Source organism: Sus scrofa, chromosome 15, assembly GCF_000003025.6.
Source record: "Sus scrofa isolate TJ Tabasco breed Duroc chromosome 15, Sscrofa11.1, whole genome shotgun sequence".
NCBI classification, from domain to species: domain Eukaryota; kingdom Metazoa; phylum Chordata; class Mammalia; order Artiodactyla; family Suidae; genus Sus; species Sus scrofa.
This window is the reverse complement of record NC_010457.5, coordinates 124520605-124542862: the sequence shown is the minus strand read 5'-3', so window position 1 is coordinate 124542862 and position 22258 is coordinate 124520605. Positions and strand designations below refer to the sequence as shown.

General features: G+C 40.0%; 1 protein-coding gene across 2 annotated transcripts in view; it reads left to right on the top strand.

Annotated features, from left to right (window-relative positions):
- FARSB (phenylalanyl-tRNA synthetase beta subunit) overlaps nt 1-22258 on the top strand; it is an 82807-nt gene that overhangs the window by 12180 nt on the left and 48369 nt on the right. For both annotated transcript variants that reach the window (XM_021074819.1, XM_021074820.1), the window contains exons 4-14: nt 1819-1888; nt 2739-2854; nt 6501-6651; nt 8022-8130; nt 9194-9264; nt 10990-11051; nt 11983-12034; nt 16245-16306; nt 16581-16788; nt 17284-17364; nt 21944-22036. In XM_021074819.1, the coding sequence (XP_020930478.1) occupies nt 1819-1888; nt 2739-2854; nt 6501-6651; nt 8022-8130; nt 9194-9264; nt 10990-11051; nt 11983-12034; nt 16245-16306; nt 16581-16788; nt 17284-17364; nt 21944-22036 (1075 nt within the window). The remainder of the gene's footprint in view (nt 1-1818; nt 1889-2738; nt 2855-6500; nt 6652-8021; nt 8131-9193; nt 9265-10989; nt 11052-11982; nt 12035-16244; nt 16307-16580; nt 16789-17283; nt 17365-21943; nt 22037-22258) is intronic.

Here is a 22258-nt window from a genome sequence, read left to right as displayed (position 1 = left end):
CCACAGCAGTGACAATGCCAAATCCTTTATTTTTTTTTAATTTTTAAGTTAAAAAAAAATTTTTTTTTCTTTTGTCTTTTTTTAGGGCTGTACCTGTGGCATGTGGAGATTCCCAGGCTAGGGGTCAAATCGGAGCTGTAGCTGCTGGCCTGCACCACAGCCACAGCAACACAGGATCCGAAACACATCTGTGACCTACACCACAGCTCAAGGCAATGCTTGGCTCCTTAACCCACTGAGCAGGGCCAGGGATCGAACCTGGATGCTTACGGATGCTAGTCAGATTCTTTAACCACTGAGCCACTGTGGGAACTCCATATGCTGTTTTCTTAAGAATTCTGAGGAAGCTTGGGAATGGAGCTTTCTAACCAGAAAACTGAAGATCTCTGTTGACTAGGGGCAAGTTAATTAACTTCGCTAATTTCGTCTCCTAATTTTTAATTAAAAATATTTTTAGGTCCCCTTCCAACTCTTCACGTAGAAAATGATTAACATATAAAGTGAAAAAGAGGTGAAACAGTAAAGCTATCAACAATAATTGTTTTTGGCTTTGATTATTTATATATTATCTAGTCAGGTGCAAAAGACTAAGAGCCTCAGGCTGATGGGCTAGACTCTGGAACTATTAGGCCTTCAGATGAGTGATGGATGTTAGTGAAACGGTGATAATTAGGCATTTGGATAAGGTAGTTGAAATTTAGGGGTCCACCCAGTTGGTTCTTCACGTGACAATCAGATGTTTATATTTTAAGGTCAGGGATAATCCCTTATAGTGTATTTCCCAAAGCTGCCTGATTTGAATTTCTATTTTTAGCAGGCACTTCGTATGATTTTTAGAATGAGACAGAATTAGGAAAGTGACTTAAAAGCTTCTCCACTCAGAGTATGATCTGTGGACCAGCATCATATGTAACACTGGGAGCTTGTTAGAACTGCAGAATCCAGCCTCTACCCAAGACCTATTGAATCAGAATATGTGGTTTAACAAATTCTCTAGTTGATCGTAGGCACCTTGAGGTTTAAAAAGCACTGACTTAAAAACCCCTCTGCTGGTATAACAATTACCTAGACTGTGCCTTCAGAATGTACTGTTTACCAGGCGTTTCCCTTGAATATCCTGATTAGGTCCAGATGGGACCAGGCCATGTGTATTTTTATTTATTTTTATTATTTATTTATTTATTTGTCTTTTTGCCTTTTCTAGGGCCACACCTGCGGCATATGGAGGTTCCCAGGCTAGGGGTCTAATCAGTGCTATAGCCGATGGCCTACGCCAGAGCCACAGCGACTCGGGGATCCGAGCCACGTCTGCAACCTACACCACAGCCACAGCAATGCTGGATCCTTAACCCACTGAGCAAGGCCAGGGATCGAACCCACAACCTCATGGTTCCTAGTCAGATTCGTTAACCACTGCGCCATGACGGGAGCTCCAACCCATGTGTATTTTTAATAAGGCGTATTTTTCTTAGACACTCAATCTCATGGTTATAATAAAAGTTATTTAATCTAGCCCCTCAGATGATTACAGATGCTTAGTTAATGGTTTTCTGGCCTCTGTTGTGACTTCAGTGATGAGACATTACCATGAGGCATGCTAGCCCTTTTTAGACAACTGGAAATATTAGACAGTTTGTTAGGTTTGGGTTTTTTTTTTTTTTTTTTTTTTTTTTTTTAATATTCAGCCCAAATTTGATATGCTGTAACTTTAATCCATTGTCCTATTTCTATTCATTTTGTATACTTTCTATACACAGAATCAAATTAGTTTATCAAATGCTATGGTTAATAATGCGTAAATTTGTTTTAATATTTTAGGATAAAGGCTCCAATGTATAAACGGGTAATGCCCAATGGAGAAATCCAGAAATTAATCATCACAGAAGAGGTAATAAGGATCAAGTCTTATTTTCCATTTAAAAACGTCTCTTTTGTGTACGTATCTATAAGGTGGGACAAAGCTGAGCCTTCTGCCAAATGTAGTTTTCTTTGACCATTTGCTAATGTGGATGTATATTTAGCCTCTAGCTCTTAAAAATTGTCATTTTGGGAGTTCCTGTCGTGGCTCAGTGGTTAAGGAATCCAACTAGGAACCATGAGGTTGAGGGTTTGATCCCTGGCCTTGCTCAGTGGGTTAAGGATCATGTAGGTTGCAGACTTGGCTTGAATCCCACATTGTTGTGGCTCTGGCGTAGGCCGGTGGCTGCAGCTCGTATTAGACCCCTAGCCTGGGAACCTCCATATGCCGAGGGTGCAGCCCTAGAAAAGACAAAAAAAAAAAAAAAAGGACACACAAAAAAACTGTCATTTTGTTTTTACAAAGAAGTGAAAGGGAACACAGCATCTGTTTTCCATGAATAATTTTGGAAAATAACATCCAAATGTTTAAAATACATTTGAGATACAGTTGTTTACATTGTGGTATACTAATAAACTTTAGAAAGAAAATCTTTTCAGGAAAGGCTATTTTGGTAGAAATATTAACTATGAGCAAGCTACTTAAAGGTTAATTTTTTTTTCTCTAATTTAGTAAATTTTCAGAAATCTTATTGAAATGTAAATTACCTGAGGACAGTGCCTTTTTCCTCATCACCACTGTATTTTATTACTTGTTGATGGAATGAATGAATACACACTTGTTTGAATGAAAATTTGTGACAGTTAACTTTCAGTTACAAGATGTTATTACAAAGAAAAGCCTTAATATCTACCATCTCTAATGATGTAATGAATTTCAGACAGCTAAAATACGCCCGTATGCTGTTGCAGCGGTTCTACGAAACATGAAGTTTACTAAAGATCGGTATGACAGCTTCATTGAACTTCAGGAGAAATTACATCAGAACATCTGCAGGTTCGTGGTTGCATCGTGTCGTCCCCCCTTCCCCCCCCCCCCCCCCCGGCTCCTGACCATCCCTTTCTCATTCTCTCCCCTTCTCCTTACTCTTCTCTTTCCCTCCCTCTTTCCTTTCTTCCTCCACTGCCTTTTTCCCCCAAAGCATTTCTAAATTAATGATATGTGAGCGTAATAAGAGTTTAAATTTGCTCAACTAATTCAAATTTAAGTTTAAATTTTAGCAAACAACTCTGTCACTGCTTGTAAATGGTGTATGCGTGGAGAAATAAGAGAGATTTTTGAGTACTGTATAGAGGAGAAATATCTAGTCCTAGAGTTTTTCTTGGTTTTTATTTCTTGTTCTTGTTTTTTTGGTTCAAATCTTGAGCAGTGAATTATATGACTAAATATTAAACCATGGTAATTTGAATTATAACTCATTATTTTAAAAACAGACAAATTTTTGTCTAGATCTTGCATTTTGAGTGAAAATAATCATAAACTGATACAGGAAACTTGAGACTTTTATTTTTCATGTAGTTATTCTTTGTCTTTTATCTTTTTAGGGCTACACCCACAGCATATGGAGGTTCCCAGGCTAGGGGTCTAATTGGAGCTGCAGCTGCTGGCCTACACTGAAGCCACAGCAATGCCAGATCCCAGCTGCTTCTGTAACCTTCACCACAGCTCATGGCAACGCCGGATCCTTAACCTACTGAGCAAGGCCAGGGATCGAATCCGCAACCTCATGATTCCTAGTCGGAGTCGTTTCCACTGCACCATGATGGGAACTCTTTGAGGCTTTTAAATACCTGAATTTTCTTATTCTGTCCTTGGTATTGCTGGACATCATTTCCCATAAGTTCCCCTTAGTGCGGTGATCTTCAGACCTGTGTCATTCTTGAACTCCTAATGGTTGAGGAAGTTAGCAGTGGGAGTCCTGGGACTAATTTCAAGATTTCAAAAATCCTAATAGAAGTTATATATTTACTAATGATAAGTCAGCTTCGGCCTTTAGCCAGCATACCAAGTTTTTTTGTGTTTGTGTGTTTTGCTCCCAAAATACATCACTGTAAGTTATTTTATACTAGTCAAAGGTAGCAGTTTTATATGTCTTAGGTAAAAATAGACAAATGATTTTTATTAATAATTTCAACAGTGGCAGTTTGGTAGCTAGGGAAATTAGCAGGGGCTTGTGTGTAAGGGATGGGCTGGAGATGGGGCTGGGGTGGACTTGGGCATTTTCTTCTGGTATGCAAGTAGTTTAAAAATAAAACACCTGGGAGTTCCCATTGTGGCTCAGTGGTTAACAGATCCGACTAGGAACCATGAGGTTGAGGGTTCGATCCCTGGCCTTGCTCAGTGGGTTTAAGGATCTGGTGTTGCCGTGAGCCGTGGTGTAGGTCGCAGACGCAGCTTGGATCCCACATTGCTGTGGGTCTGGCATAGGCCGGTGGCTACAACTCTGATTCAACGCCTAGCCTGGGAACCTCCATATGCTGCGGGAGCGGCCTGAGAAATGGCAAAAAGACAAAAAATAAAATAAAAAATTAAAAAACACCTGTGGTTAAGCCCACAAGTTTTTTTGTTTTTCCTTGAAAGGTCTTTTCATTCATGGTAGAAGAAACTTCTTTTCTCAGATTCCAAATAACATTTGTTTCAAGTTCTTTTACAAAGAGAATCTATTTGTTGTCTTGCAGGTAATGATATTATTAAGTGAAACAATAAGACTTTAAATATAGTTTCAAAATGAAGGACAAAATAGAGGAGTTTGGACAAACATTGATACAGCTAGCAAATGCTTGTTGAGCCCAGTTGTCTGCCCTGGTCACTTGAAGAATCTAATTTGTACCTAAATTGGAAGACATTTCCTTACTTAATTTGAATGAGACCTTGTTCCCATCCATTGTCATGTGAAGAGTGAGGTTTTCAGTCTTTGTGAGTTCTCTGCCTGGCCTGAGGTGGTTTCCTCACGTGCACACACTGAGTAGCACTCAACTCAATTCTTGAGCGGGCCTCTCTGCAGATTTCAGAGTTCTCTGTCTGCATCAAGCTGCCCTCTCCTTTCAGTGACCTCAGGTCGTCTTGAGCTCCCTAGACTCTCAGCCCTGTCTCTTCAGCTTAGGGTGTCCACTGGGCTCTAACAGGACCTCCTTTCTTGCTCTCGTGGCTTGAAACCCCTACAGGCAGTCAGCTGGGCGATCGTAAGGCTCACCTTCTCTGTTTCCTGTCTTTAAGGATTGCTGCCCTTCATTGCTTGTGTCCAGTGACAGCCATTGATACATGTTTTATTTTATTTTATTCATTTTATTTTATTTTATTTATTGTATTTTATTTTGTTTTATTTTATTTTATTGTGTTGTATTGTGTCGTGTTGTGTTGTATCATATCCTTTCCTTTTAGGGCTACACCCGAGGCACATGGAGGTTCCCAGGCTGGCGGTCCAATTGGAGCTGTAGCCACCAGCCAACACCACAGACATAGCAATGCGGGATCTGAGCTGCGTCTGTGACCTACACCTCAACAACAACGGATCCTTAACCCACTGAGTGGTGCCAGGGATCAAGCCCGAGTCCTGAAGGATGCTAGTTGAGTTTGCTAACTGCTGAGCCATGATTGGAACTCTAAGAATTTTTTCTTTAATTTAAAAAAATTTAAAAATTTGATTGGAGTATAGTTGACGTAAAGAATTCTTAGGAACATAATAAATTCTGATCAAATTTCTATTTTTGGATTGTCTGTTGGAAAGCTTAGAGCCAAATCTCTGACCCTTTGTTATAAGACTATAAGCCTTGAGATGCTCATTGAGTATCAGCATTTCTTCTGGCTCCATTTTACATCCCTACTTTTATTTCTTTGTCTCCTACTCGCTTTAAATTCTTGCTTTATGGTTCTAAAATTTCCTTAAATCCTTTGCAGATAAACTGTAGAACAAATGAAATTAATAGCTCTTGAAATTTCCTTACAGATTAAACTTTATGATTCACAGTACTCAAAATTAAATGATTTCCATTAATAAAGCAATATAGCTGTGTGACAGGAAATTTAGGAACATATAAAAAAGCCAAAAAACACAGCAGGTTTTTTTTGTAGTTTATTCTAATTTAATAAAACATTTATGTTTACTTGAGGACACTAAGAGAAAATAGGTTAAAAGCAAAATGTATCTTGATTTTGAAAATGTCCTGATAACGTAGTACTTGGGAAAACATAGTGGAAGAATTTACTTTAGCTACTGAAATGATGTATTTTATGTAGTTTTGTAATTTCTCATAATTCTTCTTCTTTTTTTTTTTTTTTTTTTTTTTGCTCTTAGGGCCACACTCATGGCATTTGGAAGTTCCCAGGGTAGGGGTCGAATCAGAGCTGTAGCTGCTGGCCTACACCACAGCCACAGCAATGCTGGATCCTTAACCCACTGAGCAAGGCCAGGGATCAAACCTGCATCTTCATGGATACTAGTCGGATTTATTTCCACTGAGCCACGATGGGAACTCCCAAGTTCTCATAATTCAATGGTTGTAAAGGTGCTATGTAGTAATGGGCTATTTTAGAGACTAAAAATAGTTTTTAAAGACCTGTAGTTGATATTATCGTTAGAACTTCTGCTTTGGAATATTCAAATCTCTTTTTCTGTTTGTCTTTCTCTGCTTTCCACGTTTAGGAAAAGAGCACTTGTTGCTATTGGTACCCATGATTTGGACACTTTGTCAGGCCCATTTACTTACACTGCAAAGAAGCCTGCAGACATCAAATTCAAACCTCTAAATAAGAGCAAGGAATATACAGCCTGTGAACTGATGAACATATACAAGGTAAATGGTCTTTTATATTAATGTCATAGCTCTGCATAAATCATGAAATTCTTCCAAAGTCAAGTCTTAAGACAATGTAATGAGTGCTTTTGAAAAAATATCAGTGTCTGGGCTCCAACCAAGAGATTTTGATTCATTAGATTCAGAGTAGGGTCTGGGCATAGTTGTGTTTATTATTACCTTTTTTTTTTTTTTTTTGCTTTTTAGGGACATAGCATATGTATGTTCCCAGGTTAGGGGTCGAATTGGATCTGCAGCTGCCAGCCTATGCTGTAGCAATGCCAGATCTGAGCCGTGTCTGAGACCTAACACCACAGCTCATGGCAACACTGGATTCTTAATCCACTGAGCGAGCCCAGGGATTGAACCTAAATCCTCACGGATACTAGTCAGTTTTGTTACTGCTGAGCCACAGCGGAAACTCCTATTATTACTTTTTTATCCTCTCAGCTACTTTTTTTTTTTTTTTTTTTAATTTCTTTTTTGTCTTTTGTTGTTGTTGTTATTGCTGTTGTTGTTGTTGTTGCTATTTCTTTGGCCGCTCCCTCGGCATATGGAGGTTCCCAGGCTAGGGGTTGAATCGGAGCTGTAGCCACCAGCCTACGCCAGAGCCACAGCAACGCGGGATCCGAGCCGCGTCTGCAACCTACACCACAGCTCACGGCAACGCCGGATCGTTAACCCACTGAGCAAGGGCAGGGACCGAACCTGCAACCTCATGGTTCCTAGTCGGATTCGTTAACCACTGCGCCACGACGGGAACTCCCCTCTCAGCTACTTTTAATGAACAACTAGGATTGAGAACCACTGAGGTAGGGCATACTACATTGTAATATTCATATTTAGGTACAATTAAAACTCATGCAAATGTAAGGTACAATTAAGATTTTTGTGTGTGTAGAGGTGCACTATTACAAAGCATCTACTTCCCATTATTAGCATGTAGAGTCCAGCAGTGAAAATGAATTCAGTGTTTAATTGCACTTAACAAATCGTAGAAGAGGTGGGCATTATTTGGAAAAAGGAGCTGTTATCATTGGCCTGGTTTGCAAGTGATTTCTTCCTACTTATCTAAATAAATTTGTATGGATTGTGTTTTGCTTAAGGTGATTCAGGCTTATTCTGCAAATCTGTTTTCAGTCTTGTCGAACAACTCAATTGTGGTCTCTCTCATCTTTCCGCAGTAGGAGATGAGGTTGCGTCAGGGTACTGAGATATCTATATTAGAAAATGCTATCCGTTTAGAACTTTTGGGGGCTGCTTCATTGTTTTTCTGACTTTCCACCTTCTTTTTATGCTAGCGAGGTATGTAAACTAATAATGGTGATAGAAATAAAAAACTCATTTTCTTTGACTTAATTTTTTTCCAGACTGACAATCAACTTAAACATTATTTACATATAATTGAAAACAAACCTCTGTATCCAGTTATCTATGACAGCAATGGTGTAGTCCTTTCCATGCCTCCAATCATCAATGGTGAGTTATGTCTTACACATCATAGGTTTTTTTTTTTTTTTTTTTTTTTTTCCCCACTGTTTCCCTCTTTGTCTTTAGCATTTCTATGGAATTTTCAATAGCCTTGGCTGAATCAATCAGATAACAATCTGAGAATCTCAAGTCCTTTGTGGATTTAATTACAGTATTTCTTTTCATTCGTCTATTCAATATTGTACTGGTGATTTTTATATAATTTGTAAATACATATATATTTGTAATTTATAAATGTTTTCTGGTGCTATTCTTTGGATTTTCTTATATTCTTCCAAAGGGTATTGACATGTTGGTTTTAGCAGATAATTCATTTAGTTAAATTCCATGTCAGATTCCATCTGGCCTGCCTTTTCATAGCTGAAGAATTTCCTTGTGGTGCAGCGGGTTAAGGATCCAGCATTGTCACTGTAGCAACTCAGGTTCAATCCCTTTTGGGAACTTCCACATGCCATGGCTCTGGGAAAAAAACAAACAAACAAAAAAAACTTTAAAACTGCATTTTACCCTCTAAACTCCTCTCTGAAGCCTTTGTTGAAGCATCTTGAATGTATTTGTAAAATTTAGTGATGGCAAAGCCATAGATGTTTGCCTTCCTAGAGCTGAGAAGTGGGTTCAGTTGATTTAAGATGAGAAGGAGAACCTTTTCCTCCTTAAGATCTTGGACTCTAGTACTTGTAGGGCTTTGGAGTGAGCCAGATCCAGACCCAGATCTTAGTCTTGCTGCTTCATAGCTTGGGATTGTGGTCAGTGAGCTTAATCTCTGAATCTTAGTAGTCCTGCCTGCAGCTCTGTCATGGAGTCGTGGTGAAAATAAGACAATTTCTGTTAAGTACCTGACATGTTGAATGCATTTAGTAAAGCCTTGTTTTTATTTTTATCTTTATCCTGTAGCTTCTAATAGAAACTTAAAAGTTGTCTATCTCCTTACCTCCGAGGTGTCAGTTTATATTATATTCTAAATTAAAATGTAGTTTCTGTTTTGTAGAGCTTTTTAGTGTACTTCTATTTCTGAAACCGATTTGTTTTGTTGTTGTTCTGTTTGTTGCAGGAAATCATTCCAAAATAACAGTGAATACTAGAAATGTATTTATTGAATGCACAGGAACTGACTTTACTAAGGTAAATAAAACTTTTATTCTATTTTTGTACTGTTAGGATAGATTTTTTACTTCTGTGCCAAGACTATATGGCTAAACTTTAAAAATGTTTATTTTGTAGGTGGGAACATATTTTAGGAATTTAAAATTAGAAAGATGTCGATATTCTATACTTTGGTTGTGGTGCTTTAATTCAGTCAACAAATGTTCAGCGAGCACCTATTATCTTTCCAATGCCATGAGTTTAATAATGAGTTATATGGAGTTCCCATTATGGAGCAGCGGAAACGAATCTGACTAGGAACCGTGAGGTTTCGGGTTTGATCCCTGGCCTCGCTTGGTGGGTTAAGGACCTGGTGTTGCCATGAGCTGTGGTGTAGGTTGCAGATGCGGCGAGGATCTGGCGCAGCTGTGTCTCTGGTGCAGGCCAGCAGCTACAGCTCCAATTGGACCTTAGCCTGGGAACCTCCACATGCCGCGGGTGGGGCCCTAAAAAGACCAAAAAAAAAAAAAAAAGTTGTATGTTCTTAACTCCAGGAAGCTTGTCGTCTTATGAGAGAGTTAGCCACACACATAACTGTAAAACAGAAAATGGGGTATGCATTGTAATGCCATCTGTATAAAGTATTAGTCTTATTGGCTTCATTTCAGTGCTAATTTCATAACTTTTGTACTTGATAAAAAAATTTTTTTTGTTTTTGTCTTTTTAGGGCTGCACCTGCGGCATATTGAGGTTCCCAGGCTAGAGGTCCAATTGGAGCTATAGCTGTTGGCCTATGCCACAGCCACAGCAGTGCAGGACCTGAGCCAAATCTGCAGTCCACACCACAGCTCACGGCAACGCTGGATCCTCAACCCACTGAGCAAGGTCAGGGATCGAACCTGCAACCCCATGGTTCCTAGTTGGATTCGTTAACCATTGAGCCACGACGGGAATTCCAGATACTTCATTTACAACTCGTATGTACCATATTTGCCTTCAGAAATATTGTCAGGTTTACATAGATTTTCCTATTAAAAACTTCTTTTAAAATTACACATAACCTGACCCTGAATATCTTGCCTGAAGCTTGTATGTGAATGAAGTATACATTAAAGAAAAGCATATATCCCAGTAAGGTTACTGTATTTTTCCTTAAGCATTTCTTTGAATAAAAAAAAAAAATCTGTATGGCTGTCACTGTGTGCTAGGCATTGCACTGTTTTTCTCGCACACACACACACACACACTCTCTCTCTCTCTCTCTCTCTCTCTCTCATGCTCACACTTTCCCATTCTTAATCCTTATATTAACCAAATGAAGTATGAACTTTTATCACCTCTACTTAACAGACAAATAGACTTAAGTACAAAGATAAGTTAACTTGCCCAGAGTCAGACTACTAGTAAGTAGATGGGCCAAGTCTGTCATCTTGCTGCAGAGACATGGGATTGATAAGGTTTACTGCCATAGTTAGCCATCTGTCTTTCTTGAAACTTGGTGAACCCAAGGGAGGGGTGGGAAAATAAATGATTTGTCTCAGTCATGGATTGTAACTCTCAAGAGAGCCACATAAATGCAGAACACCTGAAGATAAGGTCAGACCTACTCTAGCTCAAGGGTTTTTATTCCACTTCTTTCTTTAAAATTTATATACACAGGTCCATTTTTAGATGTTTGGAGAGTAAATTAAAGATTCATTTCCATCTGAGTGAAGAGATGGTATATTTATGAGTTACCATAATATTTGTTTTTTTCCTTTGCAGGCAAAAATAGTTCTTGATACTATTGTCACCATGTTCAGTGAATATTGTGATAATCAGTTTACGTAAGTTCACTCACTATCTTTATCAATGATGGCCTCTTGTTCTGAAGTTAAAGCATAAAGGCCTTGTGTCAATTATAAAGATGAAAATATGGTTCCTGTAACTAGAATATATAATCTCTCTAGGGAGCTAAGACATGAATAAATAATGTCTAAAGTAAAAGGTGATAAGTACTTTAAAAAGTTTCAGTGATGTTCTGGCCATTTTTAAGGACAAGTTACTGCTAACTGAGGCAATCTGGGCAGACCTCATGGAGGCAGTGACATTTAAGCTGCATTTAAGGATCATGGGATTTGGGAATATAAGCAGGAGGACTAGCAAAAGAACAGCTAACCAAGGTAATCATATGTAAGAGAAAAGTATATATTCCACATGTACCAGTAAGATTGCTATATTCCAAAGCTAAATTTTTATTTAAAAAAATTACTTATCAAAACAATGTGGTCCTTACTGTGTGCTAGCATCATGGTTTATTCTGGAGTATTATAATTCAAAAACAAATGTTCAACTGTAGAAAGCATGACTGAAATTGTATGGCTGTGTTAGATTTTTTTTTAATTGGCATTTTAGTGTTTATGTTGGTCAGCTGTTGTTGTGTAGCACCATGACCCTGGTGAAGGCTGGCATGTACATCAGTGTTGGCATGGAGTTCATAGAGTTTGGGTGCTTTGCACCACAGGGAGATAAACTTATCAAGTGGGCACTGCCTGGAGAGACACGGGAGCCACAGGAAACAGAAGAGTAGTGTTGTATGTGGGAGAATAGATCCAGACAGCAGTGCTGGAATGTGAATGAGTTGAACGTGTTGAGGCCGCAGTTGTTGACAAAGTGGAAATTTTGTTAACCACACATTTCTGGAATTTATGGCTCTTTTTCCCCACGTAAGTTTTACTTATTTAATTTTATTTCTGGCTTTATTTATTTATTTTTCAGGGTTGAAGCAGCTGAGGTAGTTTTTCCTAATGGAAAATTACATACCTTTCCAGTAAGTACAGAAGTACTTGATGACGATTTTGACAACAACAATAATAGTAGCCTCAGCATACTTGTGATCTTTCTATCTATCCATCCCTCCAGCTACAGGCCAGGCACTTTACTGTGTGCGTTACATGGATTTCATCCTCACATTAACCCTGTAATGTTAATATAACATTTAGTAGATAGGGAGACCTTGAGATGTTAAATAGCTTGCCTACTGCTATTAAACAGTGGAGCAAGGATTTAAGCCCAGGTAGTCCTAATATACTATTATACCACAGCATTATATGGCCATGATTCCTGTGATTTATTCCCTTATTAACTAGGTAACTGGGTAATTTGTAGTCTCGCCTCTTTTAAGATTACTCAGCCCTCTATACTTAGTCTGTGTCATACTTGAATTAGCAGTTCTGAAAGGCCGTTGCTGTAGCAAACAATTCCAAATGTGTTAACAGGACTAATTTAGTAGTAAGCACAATTATTTTGAAGACATAAGATCTTGATAAAAATTTAAACTATATTATTCTTTTGGGGGTAGGGGGTGCTATGCTCGAGCCATGTGGAAGTTCCTGGACCAGGGATCAGGCCCTTGGCACAGCAGCAACCCAAGCTGCTGCAGTGACAACAAATCCTTACCCCACTGTGCCACAGGAGAACTCCAAAACTAGGATTATTATTATTATTATTTATTTTTGGGGCCTCCCCTGTGGCATATGGAGGTTCCCAGGCTAGGGGTCGAATTGGAGTTACAGCTGCTGACCTGCACCACAACCATAGCAACACAGGATCCAGGCCGTGTCTGAGACCTATACCACAGCTCACGGCAAAACTGGATCCCCAACCCACCAAGCGAGGCCAGGGATTGAACCCACGTCCTCATGGTTCCTAGTCGGATTTGTTTCTGCTGTGCCACAATGCGAGCCCCCCCGTTATTCTTGATTGGGCTTTTCACCCCCTACATGGCCATTCCAACACATTCACACAGTGTCACAATCATTTAGTTGTGGTTCTGATTCACTGAGGCCATTCTTTCTGAGTTCTTTGGATTTTTCACAATTCATTTGCCACTTACGAAGTAAATCAGAGCATAGAATAGTTTCTACTATTTATATAGTTTTTAGGCAGTTCCTGTCAGGCGCCAGCGGAAACGAATTCGACTAAGAACCATGAGCTTGCAGGTTCAATCCCTGATCTTGCTCAGTGGGTTGAGGATCCGACATTGCTGTGATCTGGTGTTGTTGTGGTGCAGGCTGGGCAGCTGTAGCTCCGATTAGACCCCCCAGCCTGGGAACCTGCATATGCCATGGGTGCAGCCCTAAAAAGACAAAAAAAAAGTTTTTGAAGTAGATAAAACCTGCCAATATCAAAACCTCCCTCTCCTGAAAACACTAGTATTTAGCATCATATTTTATTCTAGAGTATTAATTACTATTCAAATTAAATGTGGAGTCCCCATGGTGGCACAGTGGTAATGAACCTGACTAGTATCTGTGAGGATGTGGGTTCGATCCCTGGCCTTGCTCAGTGGGTTAAGGATCCAGTATTGCTGTGAGCTGTGGTGTAGGTCACAGATGTGGCTCATATCTGGCGTTGCTATGGCACAGGCTGGTAGCTACAGCTCTGATTCACCTCCTAGCCTGGGAACTTCCATGTACCACAGGTGCAGCCCTTTAAAAAAAAAGATGTGTAACTATAGAAAGCGTGATTGAAATTATGGGCAATATCTTTTTGTAAAAAAATTGGTTTTAGTGGCTGTTACCAGTTAGCTTCTGTCAAGTTACAAACTACCCCAGGATTTACTGACTTAACCATTTGTTGGGAGTTCCTATCATGGCTCAGCAGGTTAAGAGCCTGACTAGTATCCTTGAGGATATGGCTTCAATCCCTGGCCTTGCTCAGTGGGTTAAGGATCGGGCATTGCCTCAAGTTGTGGTGTGGACACAGATGCAGCTCAGATCTGGCGTGGCTGTTGCTGTGGCGTAGGCCAGCAGCTGCAGCTCCAATTCAACCCTAACCTGGTTCCATATGCTGTGGATTTGGCCCTAAAAAGAAAAAAGAAAAAAAAAAAAAAAACCCCAACCATTTGTTTATGATTCTGTGGGTCAGCTGGGTAGTTCTAGTCTGGACTGGCTGGGCTAGTCTCTGCAGAGCTCCAGCTGGTGGGTGGGCTATCAGCAGGATAACCTGGGATGGCCTCACTCACATATCTGCTTCTTGGTCAAGTGTCTCTCATCTTTCAGCAGGCTAGCTTGGACTTCTTCACGTGGTGGTTGCAGTATTCATAATAGCAAGAGAGCAAGTCTAATGCTCAAGTGCTTTTAAGCATGGTGTCCTGTTGGCCAAAGCGTCATTTTGCTAGAATTGCAAAAGGGAGAAATAGAGTCTCTTTCCTGATGAGAGGACCCACAGCATCACATTGAAAGGTTATGGATACAGAGAGGAAAGAAATGGCGGCCATTTATATGGTTGAGCACAGTGGTAGTTGGAATTAGCTATAGAGATAGCAGTTTAGTCAGTTTTATAATAAAGCCTGATTTGAGAAAAGTTTTCTTTCTAGTTTGAAGAATTGTCAAGTATTAAAATGAAATATGTACCTTTGGGAAGAAAAAGAAATCTCTCAAAATTTGGTTCCTTTTTGTTCTCATGTAGCTAATTTCTGGAAATCATTTATTTGTATTATAAGGAGCTTTCATAAATTTGAAATGGATGGCTTTCTGTAAAAGAGTATACACTGGTGTTTTGTCATTTGTTAATTTATTTCCTTCTAAGCTTAGGTTGGACCAGCTCTTCTCAGACTGTCATCTCAGAAGAGGTTGATCCTCTGGGGGAAGCTGAGTCTTCCTCACTCAAAATAGCATATTTTTCCAAACACTTTGAAAGTTCTCTCCTAATCTGTTATTTCATATAAACTAATAGAGTTTGGAATAAGAGAACTGGAGGAGATAATAAATGGTAGTTAGACTAATGGTTAATGGTGTGAGCTTTGGAATTATTCTGCTTGAACTCGTGGAATTCATTAGATCAGTTGTTGCTTCACTCGTGCATCTACTCATTAACTGTAGCTCGAGGGCTTATTTTCTGACGAGTGTTTTTCTAAGCACTGGGACTATGGCAGTGCTAGGGCTCAGCAGCCTGCTGTTGTTGTGATCGGGGACTAGTTATTAGTCTAAAAGTCAGATTCCTTATCTGTCACATGAGGATCCTAATGTGAGGGGTAAGAATATTTTAAAAGTGAGTTTTGTCCTGCATAGCTCATATTTACTGTTCAGGAAGTGTTCGTACTGTTATTTTTAGCATGCCTTCCAGGCGTCTCCAACTCTCTTGTGCATTCCCATCACTGGAGATCTTGATAACACTCAGATCCGGAATCTGTAGATTGGTGTAACTGCCACTAACTATAAAGCCTGAGAGTTTGCATTTCCTAGAAGCACTTGGGTGATAATGATGCTTCTGCTCTGAGAACTGCCAGTGGCAAGACTGGCCATCATCCTTACCTGAGTCCAAACAGGTTTTAAAATGTATTGCCTTTTTTGCTAGTGCTTTTTACATTTTTGTGAGTAATAGAGTGATTAAAAAATATTCATATGTATGTTTCCAAAGTTGCTGAAAAGCCTGGATTTTATGTGTGTGTATTCCTATCTCACATGGTAGAGTTTATGAACTGTCTGAAGGGGAGTGAGTACTAGTTCACAAGGTGCTGCCAGTCCTGCTGTCTCCTGGAGCAGATTGACAGCTTGGACTGGGGCATGATTGCGTTTCCCCACCTGAAAAAAAATGTTAGGAAAGGAATGACTTCATAACACTTAGATTTATATGATGGTTAGTGCAGTAGGACACATGAATTAGTCTTTCTTGGTCATAAATACGTATTTGCGTGAGATGATAGTGAAAATCTTCAGCAGGATTTGTAAACATTTTAGAAAGGATGTCGTGCACCAGTGTTTTGATGATGGTAATTGACGATGTAAAAGTGAGAAGTGTTTGGCATTTTATAAGGTTTCCAAACAGTTCCAGTTGTTTAGCAAATAGAATATTCCTGTATGGATGTATGATAGCAAATAATATTTTGAAGCACCTCGTTTAGTTTATTTTCAATGTCTGGCTCTAAATGACAGTTTCTTGGGGGGAGACATGAAACCTCAACAATGAATCGAATTAGAGGCTAATGCTGTATCTGATGGGAATGATTTAAGTCTCTCAAACTTTTTCTCTCTAAGGAACTGGCTTACCGAAAGGAGATAGTGAGAGCTGATCTAATTAACAAAAAAATTGGAATCAGGTAGGCTCTGCAAACTTCATTGATTTATTTATTATTGAAGAGAATTTAAGAATGAAGTACACACAAGACTACTTAATTTTTCCTGAAAAAAGGGCTTGGAGAGGATTTTGATATCCCTTAAGACTTAAGTGATGATAGAACCTCAGAATGTCTGGTGTCTATTGGAATCCACAAAGAAAGGTCACTGTTTCAGGTAGTAGCGTATTTTAAAACAAAATGGAAACATATTTTAAATAATTCCGTGAAGTTTATGGTTTGTACATTCCTATTTCAGAGAAACTCCAGAAAATCTTGCCAAGCTTCTGACCAGGATGTGTTTAAAGTCAGAAGTCATAGGCGATGGGCATCAGATTGAGATTGAGGTCCCTCCGACCAGAGCCGACATTATCCATGCCTGTGATATCATAGAAGATGCAGCCATTGCTTATGGATATAACAACATTCAGATGACTCTCCCGAAAACATACACCATAGCTAATCAAGTAAGATTGCCCCCTTAAATAAACACTCCTTATTGTTAGAAACTGATTATTGAATGCCAGGAAGGCTTCGAGAGAAACAGAACAGAGGAATTAAGGAGTATTGGACATGCTCTGCTCTGAGAGGCATTTGCTGTGGAGAGGATACAAAACAGATGCCCGATTGATTAGAGCACGTTGAAAACCTGTGGTGACGAGCTCTTTGAAGAAAGACAGGTTTCAAGTTCGGAGCCCTTGTTAAGGCATCCTTAACTGGGTGATTCATTTTCTGATCCTGGGCGTGACGGCTGCAGCAGCCGTGTATGGAAGAGGTGGGAATGGGGTGTGTACATCTGTGCAGGGGTATTGGTGTAGTGAGGTGGGTAGGGTTGCCATGGGGCAGTGGCGGGATTAGCAGTGTACTAGTGAGGATGGGTGGTTTCCTTTAAATGACAAGTTTTCTATAAATCTCTTTTAAAAAAGAGGGAGAATTTTATTTAAACTATTTTTCTCCCCCAGTTCCCCCTAAATAAGTTCACAGAACTCCTGAGACATGACATGGCGGCTGCTGGATTCACTGAAGCACTTACCTTTGCCCTGGTATGTTTTATTTGCTTTTTCTGCTCTGCTGATTGTTTTCTTTGAATCTCTGAATTACTTGATGTATGAGGCCTTCTATGAATTTATAAAAATTCATGAAATTTCCAGGTTCTGGAAGAGTAACTTTGTTCCTTGAGATTGTATAGTGTCTGGTAAAGAAATGATGAAGATTTCTCGTTTTAGTCATGGAAAGGCACGAAGGACTGGAACAGTGTCTTAGATGACTGTATTTTAGAGTTTCATGTAAGTGTTGAGGGTTCACAATAAATTTCATAACCAGATTTATTAGGTTAGAATTTTTAACCTTAATTTGGTTGTAGCCGTGCCCACTAGATGCCGCCCTGGTTAAGGGCTTGTGGACTGTTCCACATTAAACTTATTTCTTTGTCTTTGAACATGGTCACAAACATTTGCTTTGAGTTGAAAAGCTGACATAAAAGGCCTAAATCAGGAAATGAATTTTATTACAAAATCAGACGGAAATCTCCCTCTTCCAGCAGATTGACCATGTGAAGAGAATGAAATGTGTATGCAATTTGTAGTTGCTTTTTCTCTCTTGCTGAGCTTTTCTGTGGTGCCCAGAGTGTAGTTTCGAGTGTTCAAAGTACGTTTCAGCTTAACAGTGTAGGTCAAAAACCAAACCAAAACAACCAGGAAAGTTCCCCCAGCTCAATTCCAGCCCTAAAGTTCTCAGGCTTTTTATTATTATTATCGTTTTTTGCATTTTGTCTTTGTAGGGCCTCACTCGTGGCATATGGAGGTTCCCAGGCTAGGCAGGGGTCCTATCAGAGCTACAGCTGCCGGCCAACACCATAGCCACAGCAATGTGGGAGCCACGTCTGCAACCTACACCACAGCTCACGGCAACACTGGATCCTTGACCCGCTGAGCAAGGCCGGGGATTGAACCTGCGTCCTTATGGTTGCTAGTCAGATTTGTTTCCGCTGAGCAAGGCCGGGGATTGAACCTGCGTCCTTATGGTTGCTAGTCAGATTTGTTTCCGCTGAGCTACGACGGGAACTCCTCAGACTTTTAAAGTATTTGCAGGGGCATCGGTGGGAATTATTACCAGCCCAGAGGGTCGGTGGGGAGATGCAGTCTCTCTCACATTGCTTGATTGAGCATTTGTAATTCATAGGCTGTTACTGTTGGAAGGGACCGTGCAGATCTAGTTCAGCACCTTCATTTTCCCGATTTAGCAGTTGTTTATTTGACAACATTTATGGGGCATCTGTCATAGGCCAGGCACTGTATCAGTGAGGAAGCCTGTGCCAGGAGAGCATTAGTACTCAGCAAAGTTTACACGGAGAACAGGAAAACGTGACCAGAATCTGGCCTTGTGACTTGTGGAAGAGTGCTTTTCTGTCACGTCAGCCTGAAAAGGTTGGCGCGCCATGTTGTTCACGTACACCCCACATGCACATGTGTAGTCGGGAGCAGCAGTGACTTCATGGAAAGTGATGTAGTGTGAAGAAGTGTATTCTATTTTTTTTTCAATGTATCCTATTTTTACAAATTACATTAAGTGGCAGAGGAATGATTTTGTAACCACGCAGCCCCATTCAGCTCAAGGGGAGCACATACTTTGCCTCATAGCGATAGCTTGGCCCTGGGGGCTTTATGTAGGCGATTCTGTCCCTGGGTGCAGCCCTGTGGAGTAGCTGTTTCTGTCTTACACAGCACTTGATTTACGTATCTTGTCCTGCTCCTTGAAGCCAGTTGGCTGTGGACCAGGGTTTCCAGCCCAGGTCTGCCTATACCCTCGGCCTGTGACTGAACTGTCCCACCAGGAGCGTCAGAAACAGTCTGTTCCACTACTGTCTGTGGTCACTTCAACACGTTATCACGGTGAAGGGGTAAAGGAGTTAGGTGCTAGAGAACTCCCTGTGATTTCTGCTCTATCTGCATACTAGTAGTAGTATTTTCTTTCTTTTCCTTTTTTTTTTTTTTTCTCATTTGCTTTGTTTTTTTATTTCTATTTATTTTATTTTTGCTTTTTAGGGCCATACTCGCAGCATATGGAGGTTCCCAGGCTGGGAGTCTGATCAAAGCTATAGCTGCCGGCCTGTACCACAGCCGCAGCAACATGGAATCCACGCCGCATCTTCGACCTATACCACAGCTCAGGGCAACGCCGGATCCTTAACCCACTGAATGAGGCCAGGGATCAAACCTGCAACCTTATGGTTCCTAGTCAGATTTGTCTCTGCTGTGCCATGATGGGAACGCCAATATTTTCTTTTAAATTAGCTCATTTTTCATTTTTAAAACTAAAAACCTATTTTAGCCTTATTATGAGAATAAAATAATCATGGATTTCATTTACTTGTTACATGTATTTTTTAACACTCTAAAATAAACATGTGAATATTAACATTTATAAACATTTCATCCTATTTCCAGCTACTGCCACCTCAGGATACCTTGATTTAAATCGTTGCTTATCTCTGTCCCTTATTGTCCATCATTATGATAAAGGGCAAGGTCACTCAGATACCTGGCTGCATCGCCATATGTCTGTGGAACCTTTTCCTTTTTAGGGCTGTACCCACGGCATATGGAAGTGCCTGGGTTAGGGGTTGAATTGGAGCTTCAGCTGCCATCCTTTGCCACAGCCATAACCACAGCAATGCCAGATCTGAGCTGAGTCTGCAACCTACACCACAGCTTATGAGAACACAAGATCATTAACCCATTGAGCATGGCCAGGAATCAAACCCGCATCCTCATGGATACTAGTCAGATTCATTACTGCTGAGCCACAATGGGAACTGCTGTGGAGCCTTTTTATTTTATTCATACAGTACTGGTCCTGTTTGAGAGTAGATTGCATCATGTAAATTGCATTTCCGAACTAACTGGTCACATTATATCTAAATCTTGTTATAGGGAGTTCTCGTCGTGGCTCAGTGGTTAACGAATCCGACTAGGAACCATGAGGTTGTGAGTTCGATCCCTGGCCTTGTTCAGTGGGTTAAGGATCCGGCGTCGCCCTGAGCTGTGGTGTAGATTGCAGACGTGGCTTGGATCCTGCGTTGCTGTGGCTCTGGCGTAGGCTGGGGGCTACAGCTCTGATTGGACCCCTAGCCTGGAATCTCCATATGCCGTGGGAGCGGCCCTAGAAAAGGCGAAAAAAAAAGACTTAAAAAAAATAAATAACCCTTGTTATAAAAACTCTCCCATTTTATGGAGGGAAAAAAGGTTATTCCCAGCATGCCTGCCCACCTTTCTCCACCACTGCAGCTGTGGCAGCTCAGGGAGCTCTCTTCTGCTGTGCCTGGATGTATCTTCAGAATCTTTCCCAAGAGAGCAAGAGTTATTAGAACTGGCATTGGCATAAAATGGATCTAAACCCGTTCTTTTTTTCTAAGTGAAACACAGACCAAGAGTCCTTGAAGACAGTTTTGTGGAACAGTGCAGTGAATATTGCCTAATATTGGAAAATAGGAAAGAGTAATCTGATGGTACATCAGTTGTCATGTTAAGTTTTAAGTTCTTTCAGAAAATTAGCACTGTGGGATAATTGTTCATTCTTAATAATGACATTATTTATCATCATTAATATTTTTTGATCACTTAATTTATGCCAAGCATTGTATTTGCTTTATCTCATTTCATTTATTAGACTTGGTGTATCTCGTAATCACTGAGTTTTATTTTCATAATTCTGCCTACCCTCCTGACTTTTGAGGGTGGCAAGCATCTTTTTCTTTTTGGTGGGTGAGTTCGTTCATTACCTGGAGCTTTATCAAGCACATATGCACAGACTTTATTTTTCCATTTTTAAAAGTTTTATTTTGTATAGTTCATTTACAATGTTGTGATAATTTCTGCTAGACAACAAAGTGGTTCGGTTATACACAAAGACGTATCCATTCTTTTTGAGATTCTTACCACAGACTATTGAGTGGCGTTCCCTGTGCTATACAGCAGGTCCCCGGTGAGCTTCCATTCTATATACAATAGTTGTACTGAGTTTAATGACATGATTCAGGCTGCTTGAATTCTGTTCTTAGTCCTACCATTCTGCCACAAGTCAGTCTGGATTTAGCATAGGTTAGAATAGTAGTCAAACAGAAAGCCACATGGACACCAAAGAAGGAGAGAGAATTGATGGCTGGAGTCGTTAGGGATTTATTTATGGAGTGGGTGGAAGAGAGGTCTTTTAAGTAGAGCCTTGGGGGATGGCAGGAGGGAGGGCAGGGAGGGCACTTCAGGTAAATATAGGGAAAAGTGTATGGTTCAGGAGATGAGTAGGGAATTGTAGAAGGTTAGACTAGTAAGGTAAATGGGAGGTTAGTTTAGGAAGGGCCCAAGAACAGGTTATACCACCATCTCCCTGTGGAAAATGGACTGGAGCTCTGCATCATGGTTAGAACTCCTTGTAAGAGAGCTCTTAATATTTAATTGCATCTGCTGTGGTTCTGAATTTGAGTGATATATTTTTGTTCTTAGCTTACCATTTATATAATCCGTATTCTTATGAGACTATCAAAAGATGAGTTACAACATTAAATACTTTTTGTATTAGATTGAGTCATTGCTTTTCCATATTGATCTATTTCTGTGTGTTTCTTAGTGCTCTCAAGAAGATATTGCTGATAAACTGGGTTTGGATATCTCTGCAACAAAGGCAGTCCACATAAGTAATCCTAAAACAGCTGAATTTCAGGTAAGAGTTCTAAGTAGATAAGAATTTGGGTAAAAACTGAGAGGCAGTACATGAGTTATGAAAAAGTCTCTCAGTTATTTTACCTCAGATGGCAAAATTGTAGAGCTCCTTTAGAATCTCCTCTTGGATAAGTTTATATTTGTATTTGGTTCTTATACCAGATCTTGACTATATGACTGTGCCTTTTGTTGTAATTGTCTAGCTTATTGGCAGTTTCACATA